This window comes from Ailuropoda melanoleuca, chromosome 2, assembly GCF_002007445.2.
Source record: "Ailuropoda melanoleuca isolate Jingjing chromosome 2, ASM200744v2, whole genome shotgun sequence".
Taxonomy (NCBI): domain Eukaryota; kingdom Metazoa; phylum Chordata; class Mammalia; order Carnivora; family Ursidae; genus Ailuropoda; species Ailuropoda melanoleuca.
The window spans coordinates 39,704,198-39,725,074 of NC_048219.1; the positions used below are offsets into that span (position 1 = coordinate 39,704,198).

The following is a 20,877-nucleotide window of genomic DNA, read 5'->3' on the forward strand; positions in this document are numbered from 1 at the left end:
ATGTTCATGAGAAGAAAGGAAAAGGGATACTGAAACAACTCATTTCAGCCGCAGGAAAGAAGAGGCTGTGTGAAGTTAGTCTTGGAGGTAGCACAGTCAATTAATTTGCCTGGTTCTTTCTGGATTTGACTATGACTGTCTGGACAACATGTTCTTAACCTCAGCCTCATTACCTCTGCACAGCAAGATGATTTGAGGACAAGTCATGACCCCAGATCCAGCCCCAGCTACAAATTCCTTTGCGTTTGAGATTGAATAAAGCTTTAAACTCAAATTACTTTTTTAATACCATCTCACCTGCTTCTTTTTCTTCAAGTTTATTCTTTGAATATGAAAAATGAGTGAGGTCATTAAGTAGAGGAGAAGGAATGCAGTGGTTTGCAAAGGTCTCAGTTTACCCTCTCCACGCTCTTGCCCATGTGTGTCATTGGTACCTACATTTAATCCACTGGATCAGTTCAACCGTATTCATTTTTAAAGGCCTTGTGAGGCTGTTTAATTTCATCATTAAATGTTTACCCCAACAGTGTAGCAGTCATGGTCTTGGCAGGGAATATAAGGCCTATCCAGCTGGGACTTTGAATGAAATTTGATACAGATTTATTTATAGATGTATAGGCAGAGTTAAGGGAACCAACATAAGAGATGCTGAGGTGCCCAAGAACTGGCAACAGTGGGAAGTGGTTGCTAGTGGTCGTAACCTAAGACCCCTGAAGGGGCAAGAGGAGGAAGCAGGGTTGGGTAAGTATAATATACAGCCACCACCAGAAGTGTGGTACCAAGCACGAAAGAGCAAGAAAAGAAATGCACTGACATGTTTGTTCTCCTGCCTGTCTTTCCCGTTTTGGTGTCCCCTATTGGCTGAATTCAACCAAAGTTAGAAGGCAAAGGAACATAGGGGTCAGCCCCATAGATCACAGAGTAGGGTGGAGAATGGACTGGAGGAAGGAAATGGAGAATAATCTATTTGCTATTTGGGGCGTTTAGCTGGTTTGATTTATTGTTGTTGGGTTTTTTGTTTTTGTTTTTGTGTTTTTAGTTTTGCATTTCTTATTAAAATCCTACTTAGTTAAAAATTTCGTTTCTCTGTCAAGGCCTGAGTTTTTTCATGCAATTATTATTTATTATCTACTAACATTTTTGGTACTAAAACAGCACCTGGGATCTTCTGAACAATATATCATTGACTCCTTACTAAAACCATAATGGAAATATGTTTTAACTCCATTGTGTAAGTTTTCCCAAGTTCTTGTAACTAATAAATGGCAGAGCTGAGATTTGCACTTAAGACCTCTGATGACCAATCTATTTCCTTACCATGCACAGTAGATGTACTTCAGCATGGCTGCATCTGGATTAAATGGTCATAGCTGCCATTCATTCAATCATTTATCCACCCATCCTTTTATCGATGCATCCAACCACCTATCCATCCATTAATTGTTTCTGTAGACTTTGGGGAGTATTTTAAAATGAGGGGATAGACATTAAGTAGTTGAATACTTTTCTGACTAACCTTTGTGTGACCTTGAGCAAGACCCAATAAATATCAAGCTTCAGTTCTTCCATTGGACAATAAAAGAAATCGGCTAGTTTAGTGGTTTCAGACTGTTGTTTTAACCATAGTAACCTTAAAAAAAATAAGATTCTACTTAGAAACTTAAACAAAATTAGTGGAATTGCAATTCTCTGGATGCAGCCTGGAGAGAAGACCCTTGGAGTCCTTTTAAGTATATTCCTAGATCCCAGCCCCACCTAGGTTCACCCTCAGAGGTCCCCAAGAAGTACAACCACTGGGTCACTCCTGACTTCTAAGATCCAGTCCAATTCTCTAAAATTGTGTGGTCTGTAATTGCTCTCCCTACACGATGTAAACACAAGAGCAAGTGAGAGGTTCTGGCCATGTTTTCAGTAGCAATTAATGGCAACACACTAGGTATAATCTCTAGAAGACAAGGAAGAAGATGATGCGTGTAGCTTCTCAGGTTACTGGTTATCAGCTAATTTGTGAAATCACTGGACTTCCTCAAACCTAAATTTATGAGAGTCTATACTGTATGATTCTATTTTATTTCCCTTCTATTTCCAAATTATACCCTCATCCTCAAACTTCAGTGGTACATTTTTTTCCAAAGTGTAACCAATGATGAGGCTATAAAATTGAAACTGTGTTTCCAGCTCCAGACAGAAAATGGATTATATTGCTTCTCCTGTGACCCAGATAAGAAAAAAAAATTAAGGGGGGAAATTGCATTTGAACTTCTGAAAAATACAGCTTTGCGTGTGCCTGAAATCAAGTAGGAACAGCAATCATATTTGCTCAGTAAAATTAGATCGTTAATTCTTTATATTCCCTCTTCCAGTTATACAGGGGATTTCTTAATGGTAACTGTCTAAATCCTAAGTGTTACTAATAGTACGGTGTACATTAGTAGTTGTTTATTGAATATCTTTAAACTAATTCAGAGGCTACTATGCATATAAATCATAGAATATATGTGAGGTATGAGAAAACTTTCTCATTTGAAAAAAAGCCTTGAGTAATGGCTGGGATTGAAGAGTGAGAGAGAAAAAGTTCTTTCCAAACAATGGAATCACAGGCAACATCCAGAGGCAGGAAACTGAATCGTATACATGGGATTGGAGAAGTTCTGTGTCATTGCTGGTTGAGGTTCAAGAAGAAAAACACGAAAAAAGTACAGCTGGGAAGTACAGTTTGAAGCTAGATCATAGAGAACTTTTATTGACTGGTGAGCATTTTGATAGGCAATGGGAAGACAATGAAGGGTGTTGAGGAAGGGAGTGACTTAGTAAGAAATGGATTATAGAAAGATTAAGCTGACAACATTTTATCAAATGGATTGGTGGGGGAGGAATCAAGGGCAGGGAGAACACTGAGGGAATCGCAATAGTTTGATAACAACCTGCCAAACACTCTGTGCATCCCAACTAGTAGCTCCTAACCACTAGATGGAGGACAAGAAGGAAACCAGGATATTCCCAGTAGGGGTCAGCTGAGATCTCAAATGCAACGAGAGAGAAAGTATCCTCACAAAGTCCAACGACATAGGCATTAAGAGAGGACTTACTGGCTTCTGTGAGTGGGATTTGGGAGTGGTCCTGGGCTTCCATTGTGGAACAAGCCCAGAAGTCTCTCTCTGTCTGTTTCTTTACTATCTGGAAAGTGCAAAGGAGGGAGGCACAGAGATAAACTCATTAGCCACCCTTCATGCTGAGTGATTACTGCTTTTTCTGCTCCTTAATGGTCATATTTCCTTTTGCCAAAAAGTTATGATCCTCCTAGACAATCAGTCCTTTTTAATGTCAGCTCTTACCACCCTACCTCCAGCGCACCAGATTTTAATATTTCCATGACTGCTGTGGGACCTCTTCCCTATTCTCCAGGAATGTTGTGATCTTGGAGCAAATCTTCTGTCAGATCCTTGTGTATATGTTATTCCACCTCCAGACTACAATGTTCTTGCAAACGAGGTTGCTATTTTTTCATGTTAGCGTTCTTAACACCTAGCATAAGTCCTGACATTTGATAGAATTGGAGAAATTTTGGTTGGTTGGTTCTGTGGAATTGTAAGACTATCAATAGACGTCTTTTAAAAAAATCTGTTTTGGGAGGGGTTTTAATATGGGGTTCAATGATGTTTTTCTTACAGAAAAGTCATGCTCTCATTGCATTTACTAATGCTCGTCGTTTCTGCCAACAGCATTTAATAGCATCAGTATTTCTATCTCCTCAGATTGACTAAATAAAGTAAAATTACTTCTCAGTCAGGGGATGCCAATATGTAGGACTCCCATTCTCACAAGCGCAGAAGTTAGTAACATCTGACCTCTCTTAAATATAGGCTCAGGAAAGATAAGTCACTAGAAGATTCTTACTCTAATATTGTTTCCCTTGGAATATGGCCCAGGGGCAATGGCAGCATAGTGGCAGCCGTTGGTAGCTGGACCAGCGGACACGGAATGTATCATAAGGTAAGTGACATGTTTCTCACCCGGCTCTCTTGGCTGCTACTAAGAATCCATTGCTTTGACCTGGTGCCAAAGAAGTTTCATAGAGGTCAAAACTGATTAGTAAACCGTCATAGAGATTTTATAGTTGACACAATCATTTCACATGTAATAGTATTTTCCTAAATTGTGGTTTCAGTTGTGGGCACAAAGTGTGCTGTTTCTATTCCTCCTGTGATGGTGAAGACCAAGTCTTGGGGAAAATTGAAATCCAGAGAAACTCACAAGCACAGTATTAAATCTTCCTTTGTCCCTGGTTTACCTTTAGATTCTATACCCCATTTTTATGCTGAAAGGTGTTTTAATGATTTCTGGACCGGGCAATGACATTTGAAGAGGTGTTACTTCATCTGGCATTGCAATATAGAGATCAAATTATCCAAATCAAACTCCTCAGTGATCTCATTTCCATTAGCTAAAAATTACACTCTCAAAAATTGCGGTTGACACCTGTAGGTCAAGCACTGACAAGAAGACTATTGTTGCAGAAGGACTCTACATAACCTTGCAGAGAGACAGGATCAGGGGAGGGATGGGGGTGGACATGAGCCTCAGCCTTAATAACAAACTCGAAGAGCAGGAACACAGTAGGACTTCCAGTCACCACATCTGCGAGGGAATTAGAAATGAAAGACCAGAGACTACAGACTTTGTACAATTTTGGAAACTTTTATCATTTCTCTGGTTTATTATTTTTGTGTTTCTTTGAAAATTTTTCTATAGTGATCAGCATCAAAACTCTTTTTTTTTTTAAGATTTTATTTATTTATTCGACAGGGATAGAGACAGCCAGCGAGAGAGGGAACACAAGCAGGGAGAGTGGGAGAGGAAGAAACAGGCTCCCAGCGGAGGAGCCTGACGTGGGGCTCAATCCCACAACGCCGGGATCACGCCCTGAGCCGAAGGCAGACGCCTAACCGCTGTGCCGCCCAGGTGCCCCTAGCATCAAAACTCTTAAACTTAGAAAGGCCTGCCTACTTATCTTCCAAAGCAACACAGGCCTGAGGAGCTGGTCTGAGGAAGCTATGTACTCTAAGCCAGATTTGAGAGGAAAGGTTCCAAGGGATGGCAGATTTACTTACGACCACCGGACAAACTAAGTAAAAGGAAGGAAGTCGGTGATCAGGAAATGCTTGGAGCTTTGGAGGTGATCTGAGGCTAAGCAGCTAAAACGCTCACAAGATTGGATGTTTTACTCCCCTTAGGAAGAAAAGAGCAGAGGAGCTGATAGCAGGAATGTTCTGTGATCCCCTTCTACTTCAAAGCATTGTTGCCCTGGATTCATAGTCAGTACTTCTTTGCTCAGGTACTTTCTGTTAGCCTCATCTCCCTGCCATTAGGGAGAAAAAACATTTAAAGTTTCCAAATTGTCTCTTCATGAGTTCCAGAGGATAAAGTGGAAGACATTCAGGAGCCTGACACATTAGCATCCTCTTAATGCAGTAGGAAGTTGAGGGGCTTTTAATGTGGATATTAGTTATCCAAGCTGATTATTGAAATTGCAAAGTAGCCTTGTATGCTGCTTGCAGGCTAAGATGGATGATGACAGCGGAGCCTTTTGCATTATAAATTTGAATGCATGCTCTTTTCTTGAGTCATTGCTCTTTCACGTAGATAATTTATCTTTTTATCTGTGATTTATCCTTTCCCACTCACATCCTTAAACTGCCTTTCCCCGTGCTACAATTATTTAATGGCATAGACTCAGATTTACTGTGACTGGTTTGGCAAATTGAGAGCTTTAGAAAGGTGTCTTAAAATTGTTGCCATGAGCTTTCTGGAGATGGGTAATAACATCGATTGGAATTGATAGTCCCTTGAAGGAGAATAGGTTGAAAATGTTGCCAGGGCTCCAGGGAATGACATGAAGTTGTTATCTTCATTTATTTTTCCAGTTAAGCCTTGGCTATTTCTGTCTAAAGTGGTAAACAGGTATATTGTTTTCACTGCTGTGAGTATTAGCAGCAGCAATGACAATATTTCTATAATATGCATTAATATATCAGTTGGGGGTCTTTGGTTTCTTACAAAAGATACTGATTTTGGCTAACTTAAACAAATGGGAATTCACTGAAAAGATGTCAGGAGCTCCTAATCCAGTTGGAAGCCTGGAGAGCCAGCCCCAGAAATAGGCAAAAATGAAGGCAGCTCTAGAGAAAAGGAACAGGATCCTCCAGAAAGTCTTCCCATCCAGAACCATCTGATAAAGACCACCCCACTAGGAAGGAAAGGGACTCTGGCCATTTTTAACTTCTTTGTCCCTGTAGGGAGAATTTAGGTTCTAAGGATGGGGCATCTTGTTTAGCTCAGCCAGGATTATACTCTGGATCCCTGATCAGTTTAGGTAGGGTCTCTGATTGCTTGTCAGTTGACTTTTTCTGATGGGGAAGACAAAATTGCTTAACAGCAAACTGGGATATTGTTAAAAATGCATACTTGGCAAACATAAATAAATCCATTGTATTTTATTTTTTTATAAAAATGTAAAACACATTATCCAATTAGTCTTTGCCTCAACACCTTGATATATACAGTATGATAGCTATTTTATAGATTAAGTAATTTAGGATTAAATGTATTATATAAATTCTCTCAAGTCATGTAGCAATTAAGTGACAGAGTCATATGTAGTACTAAGCCTCCCGATTATTTATGTTATGTTCTTTCCTCCTTATCTCTCCTATTCTGCTATTTGATAGTCAAACAGATAAGATCTTGAGGAACTAAAGGTCCAAAATCTTGTCTCCTTTCTTCCCTATGATCCTCCCTCCCTCTGTCACTATTTCTCTCCTTTCTTAAATTCCTGTTTCCCTCAGTTACCATTAGTAGTCCAAACTCTGGTAATCACCCTGACATTTAGCTCCAAATGGCCAGACACATCCCCTACTATAAGCTAATCTCCTCTAACCTTTCCATGATCCTGCTGGAACTCCTGGCCTAGGAATCATCAAGATTTCCTGCATTCTTCATCGATCAGCTGCTTGTTCCCTTTCTTTACTGTAACTGACACTTGGCTCTCCCTTGCCCACTGAGCTACCCTTGCATTGTTCTCAAGAGATAGCTACTTTTTTTTTTCTCCCATATTCTATGCACTGTAGGACCTAAGGCAGAGTAAGTGTTGTCCTTACTTTTCAGTGCTTCTTAGGGACCATTTTATTGCCCTTCTTTTGCAAAAACCTGGCTTCTTTGAAGTACATGCCATCAGACTATACCACCCACTATCCCTCCTGGGTGTAGTCATCTACCCACCCCTGGGGCACTTTCTCTAATTCATTGAACACTACAGCATCTTACTCACTCTTTTTCTCCACTAGGAAACTCTGTCATCATTTGGGATCATTTCCACATCCATGTAGACGACCCATCCGGTACTCTTGTCTTACGATTATTTGCTATCACTTTGAAGAATCTTTTGTTCCACTCCAACTAAGCATCTTCTCTCCCATGCTTATCCTAGACCTTTTAGTTAGCAATGACTAAACCATCTCTGAAATCTTGATGTTAAGTATCCTACTGTCAGATTCTTAGTACCCATCCTTCCTGCTCTTCTTTGTTTCTCACTGCTTATATTTGTATCCCATGATGTCTTCCAATTCACTGACCCTACCACCTTTTCACAGTCCCTTACTCCCCTCAACTCTTCTCCCACATATCCCCCATCTCTTTCCTTACCCAGCTTAGATTTCAGGGCTTACATTAAAACTCCTCCCTTATAAATACCCTTAGGTGCCTGCCCTACTCACCAGCAACATTTTAGAACTGATTAGACCAAATCTTAACCCACTCAGCCTCAGCCCAAGAGCAGCTGGACATGATTGGAGAAAAATACTCAACCATGCTCCTTGAGCTCATTCTTAATTAATGACTGCAAATCTCAGATGAGTTGTTGGTATTACTTAGCAATTTTACTGTGTGTTTCAGGTCAGTTCACTCTCCTATTCTCTTAAAACAACTATTTCACACCAGGTCTCTCTCCTAAAATCTACCAAACCAAGGTCATCTATCTCACTCTTACTGAGACAATAGAAGGAATCACAGGAGAACTAATTCATGTAACTTCCCAAACTCTAGCCTCTCCCCTGCACCATGGAACTCATCCTGTTTTGCCTCCTCCAGGGCTTTGCACCTGTATTTCTCTTCCCTCACCTTGATCATCATTTCCTCCATCTCTCAAGCACTCGAGCATGACAATAAAGAAGCCAAATGGACTCCATCGGCTCCCACCAATGACTGTTTCACATCTTCCCTCCCCTTCATAGCAAAACTCTTTTAAAAAGTTTGTCTTTATTTTCTCACCTCCCATTCTCACCTCAACCCACTTCAGTCCGGCTTTAGCAAACTACCCTCAGATGGAAACTGCATCATCTGTACTCTCCCTTTTTCCAAACCTATAGTGCATTATTAATCCTCATCTTAGTCTACTCAGTACATAATATTTCGAAGAACTGCTGCATTGTTAATGTTAGCTTAAATATTTTTCCACGCTCACATTTTATAATGGGAGACCCTGAGTGAAATGAGTCCCTTTACATTCATCAAGTGGATTTGAACTGAATTAAGTGAAGAAGGTCTGTCCCTCCTTGGGTACAGACACACCAGCTCCCATGGCATCGCTTCTGATGGGCTTTGAAGCAAGGATTCATCTAGCCAGCATTCATCTAGACTTGGGTTTTAAAAACTATAACCTGAGTATTTGTGCCTGGCAACCAGAAAAGGTCTATTTGATGCTTAACCTAGCTATGAAATCTCTTAAAAATCACCCTCTGTTTAACTTATATAAATTCATGCTGTTTTTGAGTCTCCATTTTTACTTCATTTTCCTGGTGATTGGAGGTTTTGGTCTCTTATTTTCATTTGAAAAAAATAATTTTTCATAGATTTGTTACATTTCCCCTCAATAAATTTCTCACAAGAGGAAGTAATTCATTCAATGTATGTGTCATGTTTAAAGAAAAATTGGGTGGCTGAATGATTTCTTCTGTTGGGGAAATAACTACAGATCTAGGGGGAAAATATTTTGCGGGGAAGAAGTTGCTCCTTTGCATACTGGAATTCAGTGTCATTCCGTTTGTGAATTTTCAGGTCTTCAACCTTATGGAATTAGTGAGGGTGGGTCAGGGTGTAAAGTGTTGGCGTGTGGGGATTATAAATTCTAACAGACCTTTTGATTTGGCCAACAAAGTATTTTAAAGAAGTTTAGATTTAAATTTTTTTAAGCTGAGGATGAATCCAGTTCATTAAGACCTCAGCAATTACTCTCCATTATCTTATATTCAACCAATTTTATTTAACAAATCTTTATTGGTGGTCTTCTGTGTGTCAGGCACTCTACTGGGCCCTGGAGATACAGCAGGGAAGAAGAGATGGCAAGATCTCAGATCTCATGAAGCCTGCATTCTAGGGGAGAGAGACTGATGAGCACTGGGTGCAACTGATGAATCACTGAACACTACGTCTGAAACTAATGATGTGCTATATGTAGGCTAATTGAATTTAAAGTAAAAAAAAAAAGTTTTTCTTAAAAAAATGGGCAAACCAATTAATAAAGAAATTTCAAATAATGACAAGTGAATAAAGAAACAAATAGAATAAGATTATGTGGTGTGTAGTATTTGTGGGAGGAGGTAATAATGTAGATTGAGTAGACCAGGAAGGCCTTCCTGGGATGACATTTGCTCTGAGGCCTCAATGATATGAAGAACCAGAGACAGAGGATGGTAAGCAGGGTCAATGGCAAGTGCAAGCCCCTGTGGCAGGAAGAGTTTGCTTTGTTCAAGGAAAAGGAATGTCAGTGCAGACAAAATATAAGGAGGAGTGCCGGGTGGCTCAGTCAGTTAAGTGTCCAAATCTTGATTTCTGCTCAGGTCATGATCTCAGGGTCGTGAGATTGAGCCCCACATCGGGCTCCACACTCAGTGTGGAGTCTGCTTGAGATTCTCTCCCTCCACCCCTCCCCCTGCTCTCTCTCTCCCTCTCTCAAATAAATAAATAAATAAAGTTTTAAAAAAATATAATGAGTAAGAGGGAGACAAGTTTAAAATGAGGTAGCAGAGAGCAGATTAGGGAGCATCTTATAGACTGTGGTAAGGATGTTGGATTTTATCTAAATGTGATGGACAGCCATAGAAGATTTTCAAACATGGTCTGGTTTATTTTTTTGAAGTTTTTTCCAGTTACTGTGGGTAAAATAGGTTCTAGGAGCCAAGACTGGAAATAAGAAAACCAGTGACTACTGAAAAAAAAAATCCAGATTACAGATAATGGTAGTTTGAAATGACAGTTGGAATTGTGAATGTGAGCAGACTATACAAATATGGGATAAATATTGGAAATAGAGCCTCAGACCTTGTTGATGAGTTGGATGCATCAGATGAGGGAAAGAGAGAGATCAAGGCCAGTTCCCGGGTGTTTGGCTTAAGTAACTAGGCAGATGAGTGTCATTAATTGATATGGGAAACTGAAGGACTGAAGGAGGAACACATTTAGTTGGAAAAATAAAGGATTCTGTTTTGGCCATGTGGAGTCTAAGATGCCTATTAGACACTCATGTGTAAATTATGACTAGGCATTGGATATAGGAGTCACTGCATAAATTTACATTACCCGTGAGGGCTTCTGAGTTTGTAACTCTGCTATAGTGTATGTCAGTTAAGAACATTGGTTCAAGAGTAAAAAGATCTTTGTATGAATCCAGGTTTTTCTGCTTACCAGCTCTGTAACCTTGAGCAAGATTCTTAAAGTTGTCTGAACCATGGTATCATCATTTACAAAATGAATTTAAAATATTATGCACTTTATCAGTTAATTGTAAAGATTAAATAAGTTGATTTATGCATAATGCACAACAAAATCTCTGGAAAAATATAAGTACACAATATAAATCAGGTATTATTGATTGACTATACAGATTGAATATCTATACTTGAGATATGCCCTTTGTATACATTATTTCACCTAATCTTCCCCCAAACACTTCACATCAACCATACTGACTAAATAACAATATACAGGAAGGAGACTGAGAACAGATGGATGAAAACACAAATTTATTTTTTACTTTTTGAAAAATGTGCACATCTGCACAGACTACCCCTGACTTATCAATCTAGGAAACATTCATATGAACCTGAAATGTGTCTCTCTCCAAATTCTTATATCCAGATTCTTATATCCAGCTGCTATGTGACATCTCTTCTTTGATGTCTGTCATCTCAGACTCAACATGATTTAATCTTCACCCCCAGGCCCAGAATCTGATCTTGCTATTGATGTCCTCATCTCAGATGATCGTGTCTGAGGCATCCTGATTGCTCAAGCATAAAACCTTGCAGTCCTCATTGGTCCCTGTCTTTCTCACACATGCTTTATGGAAGCCTTCTAAGAAATGGCCCCCTGACCTCATCCCCTCCTCTCTCCCTCACTCACTTTGCTCCAGCCACACTAGCCTATTTGCTAATATTCAAACACACAAGCATGACCTTTTCACTTCCTGTTTCCTTAGCTTGACACTCAAATATCCAAGAAATTCCCTCAGATATCTTACCCTGCTAACCTGACCATCTGTTTAAAATTTCAGCTTCCCTAGTACTATGTTCCTTCTCCCCTGTAACTTCTCTCCCTTCCCTATCTTCCCCTTCCTTTCTTTTCCCTTCTTGTCTTTTCCAGGAAAGGCTTTGTACTATGTTGCCTTGATGTAAGGTTTGTTTCTATTCCAGAGGGGCTGGTCATCCCCAGAGAAGCTATAGTGCCTGAAGCCAGTTTCTCTGGAGTCCATTCTTCCACTCAAGAAAGGTCCAGACATCCTCTTCTTGCTAACTCAGCACCATGGCATCAATTAGTATTGTTTCCACCTGCAAATGAGATAGCCTAACACAATGGCCAAGGAGTTAAGGCTGTGTTTGTCTTGTACAACAAGAATTTCAGGGGTCGGTAGCCCAGGGCCTCATGTCACTCACTGCTGTCCTGAGATTTAGGATTCTTTTATCTTCTTTTTCTGCCACCGTGGTACTTATCCTCAAAGCCATTAGCTTGATATTCATTGTGTATTGAGATCCCTGCTCCAAACAGAAAAATAAAGAGGAAAGGTAAAGGAGCAAAGGATAGAGTTCTCTTAGGGAGTAAGGCTTGTCTTCTCTGGGTTGAAATATCTGACTTCCACTATTTTTAACCTACAAAAATGTAAATTTCATGTGTCTGACCTAAGATTTGGGAAGGAACACCTTCCCCAGAGACTTCCACCTACATAGCATTGGCCAAAACTGTGTTAGTTGGACACTCTTATCTTCAAAACAGAGTAGGAGACAAAGATTGTGTGAGCCTCTGGGGCAGCCAGTTCAGTGCCTGCCATACACGATTTGGCTCTTCCTGAGTTGCTTATCTTCCAAGACTCAATTCAGTCTCTTGGCTTTGGGCCGTCCTCCCCAGAGCATCTGTTACAGGGGGGCCAGCACTCCCACACAGACCTAGGGGAATTCCTACTCTAAGCTCCAGCAGCTTCCCAGGCCACACAAGAACTTTGGGGTCTGCTCTGTGATATCTACAGATCTTGGGGAATTCCATTTCAGGAATGGGGGCAGGTAAAAATCTCTGGCGCTCTGTCTAAACAAACCATACTGCCATTTCTGTTCTATTGTGTTTGTCCTGCACTGGCAGGACTAGTGAATTGTAGAGTCGAACATCGAAATCTTTACACATATTATTTAGTTCCATCCTCATAGCAAGCCTTTAGCTTTCTCTTCTATCACTGTTTTACACACGCAGAAATGAAGGCTTAGGGGACTTAAATCCAAGGCCCTTTAGTTGGCAAATGGCGGAGCTTCTATTCAGACCCAGGTCTGCCTCATTCCAAAGCCTTTGCATGACCTGATGAATTACATTAAACTGCTTCTAAACAGATCTTTCCCAGGACAATCATTTCCCTCTCTATACAGGAGCCTTTGAATCATTCTATGTATTTCTTAATGGGACTGACCCCACAGGGCAGCTTAACAGTGTCTAGGCAGTTGCTCCCCCATTAGAGTTCCTGTGCTTTCTAGTGCTTTCCATCCCCCACCTTGTCCCTTGCTCACAGGTGGATTTGGATTTGTGGAAGTGTCGGAAAGGATATTCTAGAGGAAATAGCATAAGCATAAACAAAACTCTGGGAAAGTGTATATTTTAGCAGGGTTAGAGTATATATCAGGGATCCTAGCACATATGCTTAGAAGGTCAAGTTCAAATCACACCATTAGGACCTTGACTATCAGAGAAATATGAGCTTTTTTTCTGTCTGTAGTCATGATGCATTGGAGGTTTTGCCACAGGAGAGTTAGATTACACTTTGCGTTTTGTGCTGAAAATTAAAAAGAGAGAGAGAGAGAGAAGTTTGAGAAGTGCCTTGAGTACCAAGCAGACATGAGAATCCTACTGCAGGAATTGTTAAGGGAGATTCGAGAGTTGTGCATCCTTTTCAGTCATATTTTTTTTTCAAAATAGTAATGAGATTTATAAGTTAATACATCAGAAATGTTCACCTGTAAATAGACAAAAGAAAAAAATCAACTATTCCCAAACTGAATTTTCCCAATAGAATAAAAGTTGCTGCTACTTATATTCAATAAGGGATGACCTTAAGCATCTCTTAATTCTATGTTAAAATAGTTAAACCTGCATGGAAATTGTAAATTTGAAAAATTATAAAATTATACAACCTGCATGGAAAATGGAATGAGTTTTATGGCTTCCTTGTTTAGAGTAGCATGGCCACACTTCCGAGTAGAATTAAAAAAAAAATCATTTGAAGAATATTGAAGAAGCGACTCATTTATAAAATTGCAAAGAAAACATGCAAGAAACAGCTAGGCTGCATAAAGTGGTGTTTTTTATTTGTCCAAGTAATGCCACATTATTGAGGTGGCACAGAACATAGTACATCCTTCCATGAGTCAGAAATACGTGAGTCAGAAACACCTTGTTGAAGAGCCCTCTGTCCTTTTTATTACTGAAACTGCTGTTTTGGTTAGACGGGGTAATTTACCAGTAAGTTAACATAATTGAGTATTAAAGAGGAAATCCATATTGAGAGAATTGGTTGTGAAAAGATAAAATGAGGAAATAGGATTATTGACAGAGCTGAGACGAAATATTCAGGGGATATCTCTAGCAAATAAATCAGCCCTTCAAGTGACTGGTTTAACTGTGAGTGAGTCAGTCCAAAGACAGGATTTTAGGGAAAGCAATTGAAAGGAAGAGAATACTTTGCAAATGGGTTTCCTCAACTAGTATTTGGAGGCAATCATTGTTTCTGTTATTGAAAAGATGGATTTGTAAAGGAACAATGCTCTTTCCAAAATAACAAGTCATGAATAGGAATTGATATCTGAAGAAGAAAATGAATTCACATTGGTTACAAAGGACTTCTCTGTTCACTTCAAAACACTGATGCTATATACCTCTCTGAAAAGGCTGCTGTGGAAAGAAAAGCTGAAGCCTGTCCTAGTGATTTCGGGATTTCATTCTCCATGAAGGCTAAATGTGACGTAAAGGATCCTCATAGTTCCCCAAAGATACCATAATGGTGAGGTCATCCCCCAAGATTGACTGGTTCCACCTTGAGGGAATGAAAAGGAGGGCTGCCTACCCCGATGAAGGGCAAGCTGTGACCTGGTCAGAGGTATTCGACTTAGATTACAGGAAGATTTAATTTCTAAAAATAATGGCAAAGAACAGTGAAGCCTGGAGACTTTGCTTGAGCTCTAATAGAACCATGATACCATTTATTTTTGGAATGTTGACGTTTCGAAACTCTTCAGATGCAAAGTCAATGCTAAGTAGTTTTATAGAAATTGGATGCATTTTACATAAAATTACCACCAGAGCGGAGGACAGTGATGCACAAAGGCAGTGCAGACAGTGTTTTGAATGCACTGGAAAGCACAGTCTGGGAGACTCTGTGACAGCACCTGGCATCCATCCCACATTTTCAGGCCTTTAGCCTTTAAATGGCCTTGGCTGTTCTTGAGATTTTCAGCTCTGTCTAGTCAGATTATAAGCCTGTTGACCATTCATTATCTTCTTCCTGTGTTGTCATCGTTTTAAACACATTAGGGAGTCATTGGTGAACAAACAGTATTTTATACCATGATAAATGCAATGATAAGATCACCTAGGAAATGAGTATAGATAAGGAAAACAGGGGTGAGAGCTGAGTCCTGAGATTTTCCAACATGTAGAATCTGGGCAGAGATGAAAGCCCTAAAAAGGCAAAGAAATAGGGAGAAAGCCAGGAGAAGGTAATATCTTGAAAATCAAAATAAGAGAAGGATAAATGTGTCAAATGTTCCTGACACTTTGACAAAGATGATGCCTGAGAACTGACTGTTCATTTGGGCGAGATGTAGAACCCTGGTGATCTAGACAAGACAGATTTCCTGTGAAGTGCTGCGGACCAATTCCTGAGTATAGTGTGCTGAGAAGAACAGAGATATTGGGGGAGTGAAGACCACAAATAAAGACAACTTCTTGAAGAACTTTGCTTTTCAAAAGTGACAAAGGAAGAAAAGAAAAGAAAGAGAAAAAGAAGGAAAGAAAGAAAAAGAAAGAAAGAAAAAAGAAAGAAAGAGAAAGAAAGAAAGAAAGAAAAAGAAAGAAAGAAAGAAAGAAAGAAAGAAAGAAAGAAAGCAAGCAGGCAATAGTTGAAGGGTAGCATGGAGTAATCACAAGTGTTTTTTTTTTTAAATATTTAGGTACAAAGGAAATGCAAAAAGTTTACTTTTCAAAATGTACAATTTGGACACATAGACACTCATAAGACCATAGCTACATCTAAGATAATTCATATCCATCAAACCCAAAAGTGTACCTTTGCAATTCCTCCCAACCCTCCTTGTTACCACCCCTGTACCCCCCAAAAATCACTAATGTACTGTCACTATAGTTTTATTTTCTAGTATTTTAAATAAATGAAAGCATGCAATATGTACTCTTTCGATCTACCTTCTTTTACCCAAGAATAATTAGGTTGAGGTTAGTCCATATTATTGCAGTTATTGATAGTTTGTTCCCTTTTATTGCTAAGTGGTATTCCATTGTATGAATGCATTACAGGCTTTTTTCTTATCTATTCACCTGTTAACATTTGGGTTATTTTTTTTTTTTAGTATAACAAAACAGCAATGAATATTCTACATATACAAGCATATTATCTGTGAGTAGAGACAATTTTACTTTTTTCTGGGGTGCCTGGGTGGCTCAGTCATTAAGCATCTGTCTTCGGCTCAGGGCATGATCCTGGAGTCCTGAGATCGAGCCCTACATCGGGCTCCTCCCCTGGGAACCTGCTTCTTCCTCTCCCACTCCCCCTGCTTGTGTTCCCTCTCTCACTGGGCTGTCTCTCTCTGTCAAAAAAATAAAATCTTAAAAAAAAATGTTTACTTTTTCCCTTCTAGTGTAGATGCTTTTATATCCCTCCCCCCCTTACTACACTGATTACAACTTCTAGTAAAATGTTCAGGAGCGAGAACAGACATTCTTACTCTTCTTAATTTCAAGGGGGCAATAACAGTATTTCACTGATGTTTGATGTAGCTTTTTCATAGATGCTCTTTACCTGGCTGAGAAATCTCCTTTTTATTTCCAGTTTTCCAGAAGTTTTTATCAGAAATGGATATTGAATTTTGTCAAATGTTTTTTTCTGCATCTACTAAGATGATCATTGGGTTTTTTTTTTTTAGTATTAATATGGTGAATTACCCTGATTGTTTTTTGAATGTTATATAACCTTATATCCTTGGATAAACCCCACTTGATCATAATGTTTCAACCTTTTTGTATATTATTGTATATTATTTGTATATTATTATAATTTGTATATTATTTATATTGTATATTATATTATTTACTATAACTTTAAGAATTTTTTCATGTGTGATCATGGGGAAATGATCTATAGGTTTTCTTTTCTGAGAAATGCTGACTTTAAACAATTAGTTGGGAAGTATTCCCTCCTTTTCAACTTTCTGAAGGTGTGTGTAGAATTAGTATTATTTCTTCTTTAAATTTTTGCCCGTATTCACCAGGAAAACCATCTGGGCTGGCAGTTTTCTTTGTGAGCATGATTTAAACTTTAAAAAAATTCAATTTCTATAATAGCTTTATAGACCTATTCATGTTATCTCTTCTGTAGGCCATTCATGTTACCTCTTTCTTCTTCAGTGAGTTTGGGCAGTTTGTGTTTTTCAAGGAATTTAGCCATTTTATCTAAGTTGTAGAATTTATTGGCATAAAGTTGCCCATAATGGTTCCTTATTGTCTTTATTATATCTTTAGAATCTGTAATGATGTCTACTCCTTCATTCCTGATATTCTTAATTTGCATCTTCTCTTTTTTTCCTGGCAAATCTGACTAGAAGTTTGTCAGTTTTGGTGTTTACATGAAGAACCTGTTTTGTCTTCATTGATTCTCTCTCTCTCCCCCTCTATTTTATTTCTACTCTTATCTTTTTTCCCCTCATGCTTACTTTGGTAAGCATATTTGCTATTATTTCTCTAATTTAAGCTAGAAACTGAGGTTGTTTATTTTATTCTTTTCTAATAAAGGCATTTAGTGCCATAGATTTGCCTATAAGTACTGCTTTAGCTGCATCCCACAGATTTTGATATGTAATGTTTTCATTTTCAGTCAGTCAGAATGCTTTCTAATTTCTCTTTTGATTTCGTCTTTGATCCATGAGTTATTTAGAATGTTTAGTTTCAAATACTTGGAGCTTTACTAGAGATATTTTTGTTATTGAGTCCTAATTTAACCCCACTCTCATCAGAGAACATACTTTGTATGGCTTGGATTTTTTCAAAACTTACTGAGACTTATTTTATGGCCTAGAATATTGTCTGTTGTGGTGAGTGTTCCATGTACACTTGAAAAGAATGTGTCCTCAGCTGCTGTTAGGTGTAGTGTTCTATCAATGTCAGTTAGGTTAAATCGATAGCATTGTTCAAGTTTTCTATGTCCTTATTGGGTTTCTGTTAGTTCTAACAATTATTGAGACTATGCTTCTTGATTTTTCTATTTGTCCTTTTTTTGCTTTTCTGTTTTTTTTCATGTATTTTGAAACTCTTTCATATATTGGTGCATAAATTGTCAGAATTGTTATATACTCTTTACAAATTGTCTCCTGTATCATTATGAAATGACCTTCTCTTCCTGATAATATTCTTTGTTTTAAAATCTTCTTGTTCTTATATTAATATAGTCATTCGAATTTCTTTTGATTAGTGTTATTATGGTATATATATTTCCACTCCTTTTCCTTTAGCTTGTGTTTTTATAATTAAAGTGGCTTGTTACAGGCAACATAATGTTGAGTCATACTCTTTTATCCATCTTGAAAATTGCCTTTTAATTGTGGTGTTAAGGCTGTTTACATTTAAAGGGATTATTAACATGGTCAGGTTTATATTTACCATGTTGCTATTTGTTTTCTATTTGCCCTATCTGTCCATTATATGCTTTTTCCTCTTTTTCTGCTGTTTTGGGTAATTAGGTGTTTTATGCTTCTTTTTTATTTCCTTAGGTAAAGCTCTTCATTTTTTAAAAATTTAAATGTTACTTTAGTGTTTCTCATGTAACTCTTTATCTTATCCCAGTCTACTTCAAGCAATATTATACCACTTCAAATATAGTGTAATGACCTTCCCACGATATACTTCCATTTCTCTCTTCTTTGCCATTGTGCTCTTATTGTCTGTCGTATGATTTACTTCTATGTACATTACAAACCTCACAATACATGGTTATTACTTCTTATTTCTCTTGCCAGTCAATTGTATTTTGAAGAGATTTTTAAAAGAAGCCAAAAACTTCATTCCTTTGTGTAGATACTGATTTCTATCTGGTATCATTTTCCTTCTCCCTGAAGGATTTCCTTTAACATTTCTGAGACTTCAGGTCTGCTGATGATGAATTCTTTCAACTTTCATATGTCTGGTGGAAGTCTTTTCAGTGACTATTTTTTGCTTCTGGGTTGGTTTGTTTTAGATATAAATTTTTACAGTTAGATTGTTTACTGATGTGCAAATGGAAAATGATGATGCAGTAGCATAGTCTAGGAGTAGGGGAGAGAGGGCAGGATTCAGAACAGAAGACTTGGCTTCAGATACAATCATGAGAATTTATCTACAGTCACAAGAGGAAAGACTGAGCAAATGTTTACTGATGTGGGTGAGTTGATTGATCTATTAATGGATACAATCAAACCGGGTTTCCAGGTTTGAATTGAAGATCCACCATTGAATAGCTGAGTGATCTTCAGCAAATTATTTAAACCCTTTGAACCTGGGTTTTCATATCCATAGAACCAAATGAACAACTGCCCCACAGAGTGACTATAGCAGTGAAACGAGTTGATATATATCAAACACTGAATACGTGGCCTGGCACATTGTAAGTGCTCTGTACCTGCGAGGAAAAAATGTGTAACTTTTCTTAGCTTTACTGCCTGAGTCAAGGAAACTCTGGGATCTCATTTTTCCACCTGTACTTTCTCTTATCCCCTCTTCTCTCACCCCTCCTTCCTTTCCAAAAGAACACATTTAAAACTCAAATGCCAGGCTGTCTGCAGGTGCAGTGTTTAAGACTGATAACATTTGGAGGCCAGATGTTAACTGATGTAAACACTGTTAAATGCTCAGTAGACCGGAGGCTGAGGCAATGATTTCCAATTTTATGATTATTATTTGAATTTATAGCAAATCAGTCTGCCACTCCTCCCAGACCCCTACCTCCACCAAAACGATGTGTAGCCTATTCATTCTCAAGAGAATATAAATTATTTTTAAAAATAAGAAGTTCTTAAAATATTAAGTAATGGCATTTCATACACCTAGAACTGGGGATGCAACCTCCATGTAGACCTCAATACCTCCTTGCAGCCCTCTCTGAAAGGTCAATGGCTTATGAAACTTGATCTAAAAAATAGTCTCATTTTCTGAAATAAGCCCCAGTAATAATCATAAAAAAATCCTATAGCAAGTTTTTAAATCAACTGATATTTTATATTTGAGGTTCCTTAGGATTAGTGTGGGAGCTGTCCCAATGACAGGAAGTCAGTAAATGAGTTCTTCTCCTAGTAAAGAAATATATATTTTCAAATAGCAATTAGATGGATCTGCTATGAATCGCTGAGGTGATTGTTAGTGTTTAATACATTTACACACTCATTTATTCATTAATTTATTGAACAGACATCAGTTCAGAACTAACAGTATGTCCCAGGCCCAGTGCTAGGCACTAGTTAATGCGTTGGTAAATACAACAGATGACCTTCATGGAGCTTTGAGAGAGGAAGACAATTAAAAAATAATGAGCTTACAAATATATATAGCAAAAAGTAGAAATAGGTGCTATGAAGATAAGGGGCCCTCCATAAATAATAGGTTGGGAAAAAAAATTTTTTTTTTTAGTAGCTAACTTAATCCAAGGCTTAAAGAATGAGAAGAAGGCAGCCATGCAAAGAGTAAAGGAGAGAGCAAGCAGAGACCAACATTTATTTATTAATTTAACAAATATTTATTCAGTGCCTTCTGTGAGCCAGGAAGTATTCAAAGCAAATAAAATATACTAGTGGACAAAACACACACATGCAAAACTGCTAAGGTTGGAAAGGATTTGGCATGTTCCTGAAACAGAACGGAAGCCCTGGAGGCTGAATCACACTGAGCAGAGGGGAGTGTGGTATAAAATGAGGTTGGAGGGGTGGTGGCAGGGACTGGATTATATGGGGACTTGTAATCCATGGTGAGGAGGTTGGATTTTATTTGAAATGCAATGACATAATTGGATTTTTATGTTAAGAGATTGCTCTTGCTGTTATA

At 38.4% G+C, this 20,877-nt stretch overlaps 1 protein-coding gene across 5 annotated transcripts in view; it reads left to right on the top strand.

The window, feature by feature from the left end:
• The window catches only part of PDE4B (phosphodiesterase 4B), a 438,005-nt gene that overhangs the window by 286,300 nt on the left and 130,828 nt on the right, over window positions 1–20,877 (top strand). Inside the window, exon 2 of one of the 5 annotated variants that reach the window (XM_034653635.1) lies at window positions 16,167–16,213. The exons of the other annotated variants lie outside the window; for them this stretch is intronic. Within the exon in view, the coding sequence (XP_034509526.1) occupies window positions 16,167–16,213 (47 nt within the window). The remainder of the gene's footprint in view (window positions 1–16,166; window positions 16,214–20,877) is intronic. 5 annotated transcript variants of the gene reach the window in all.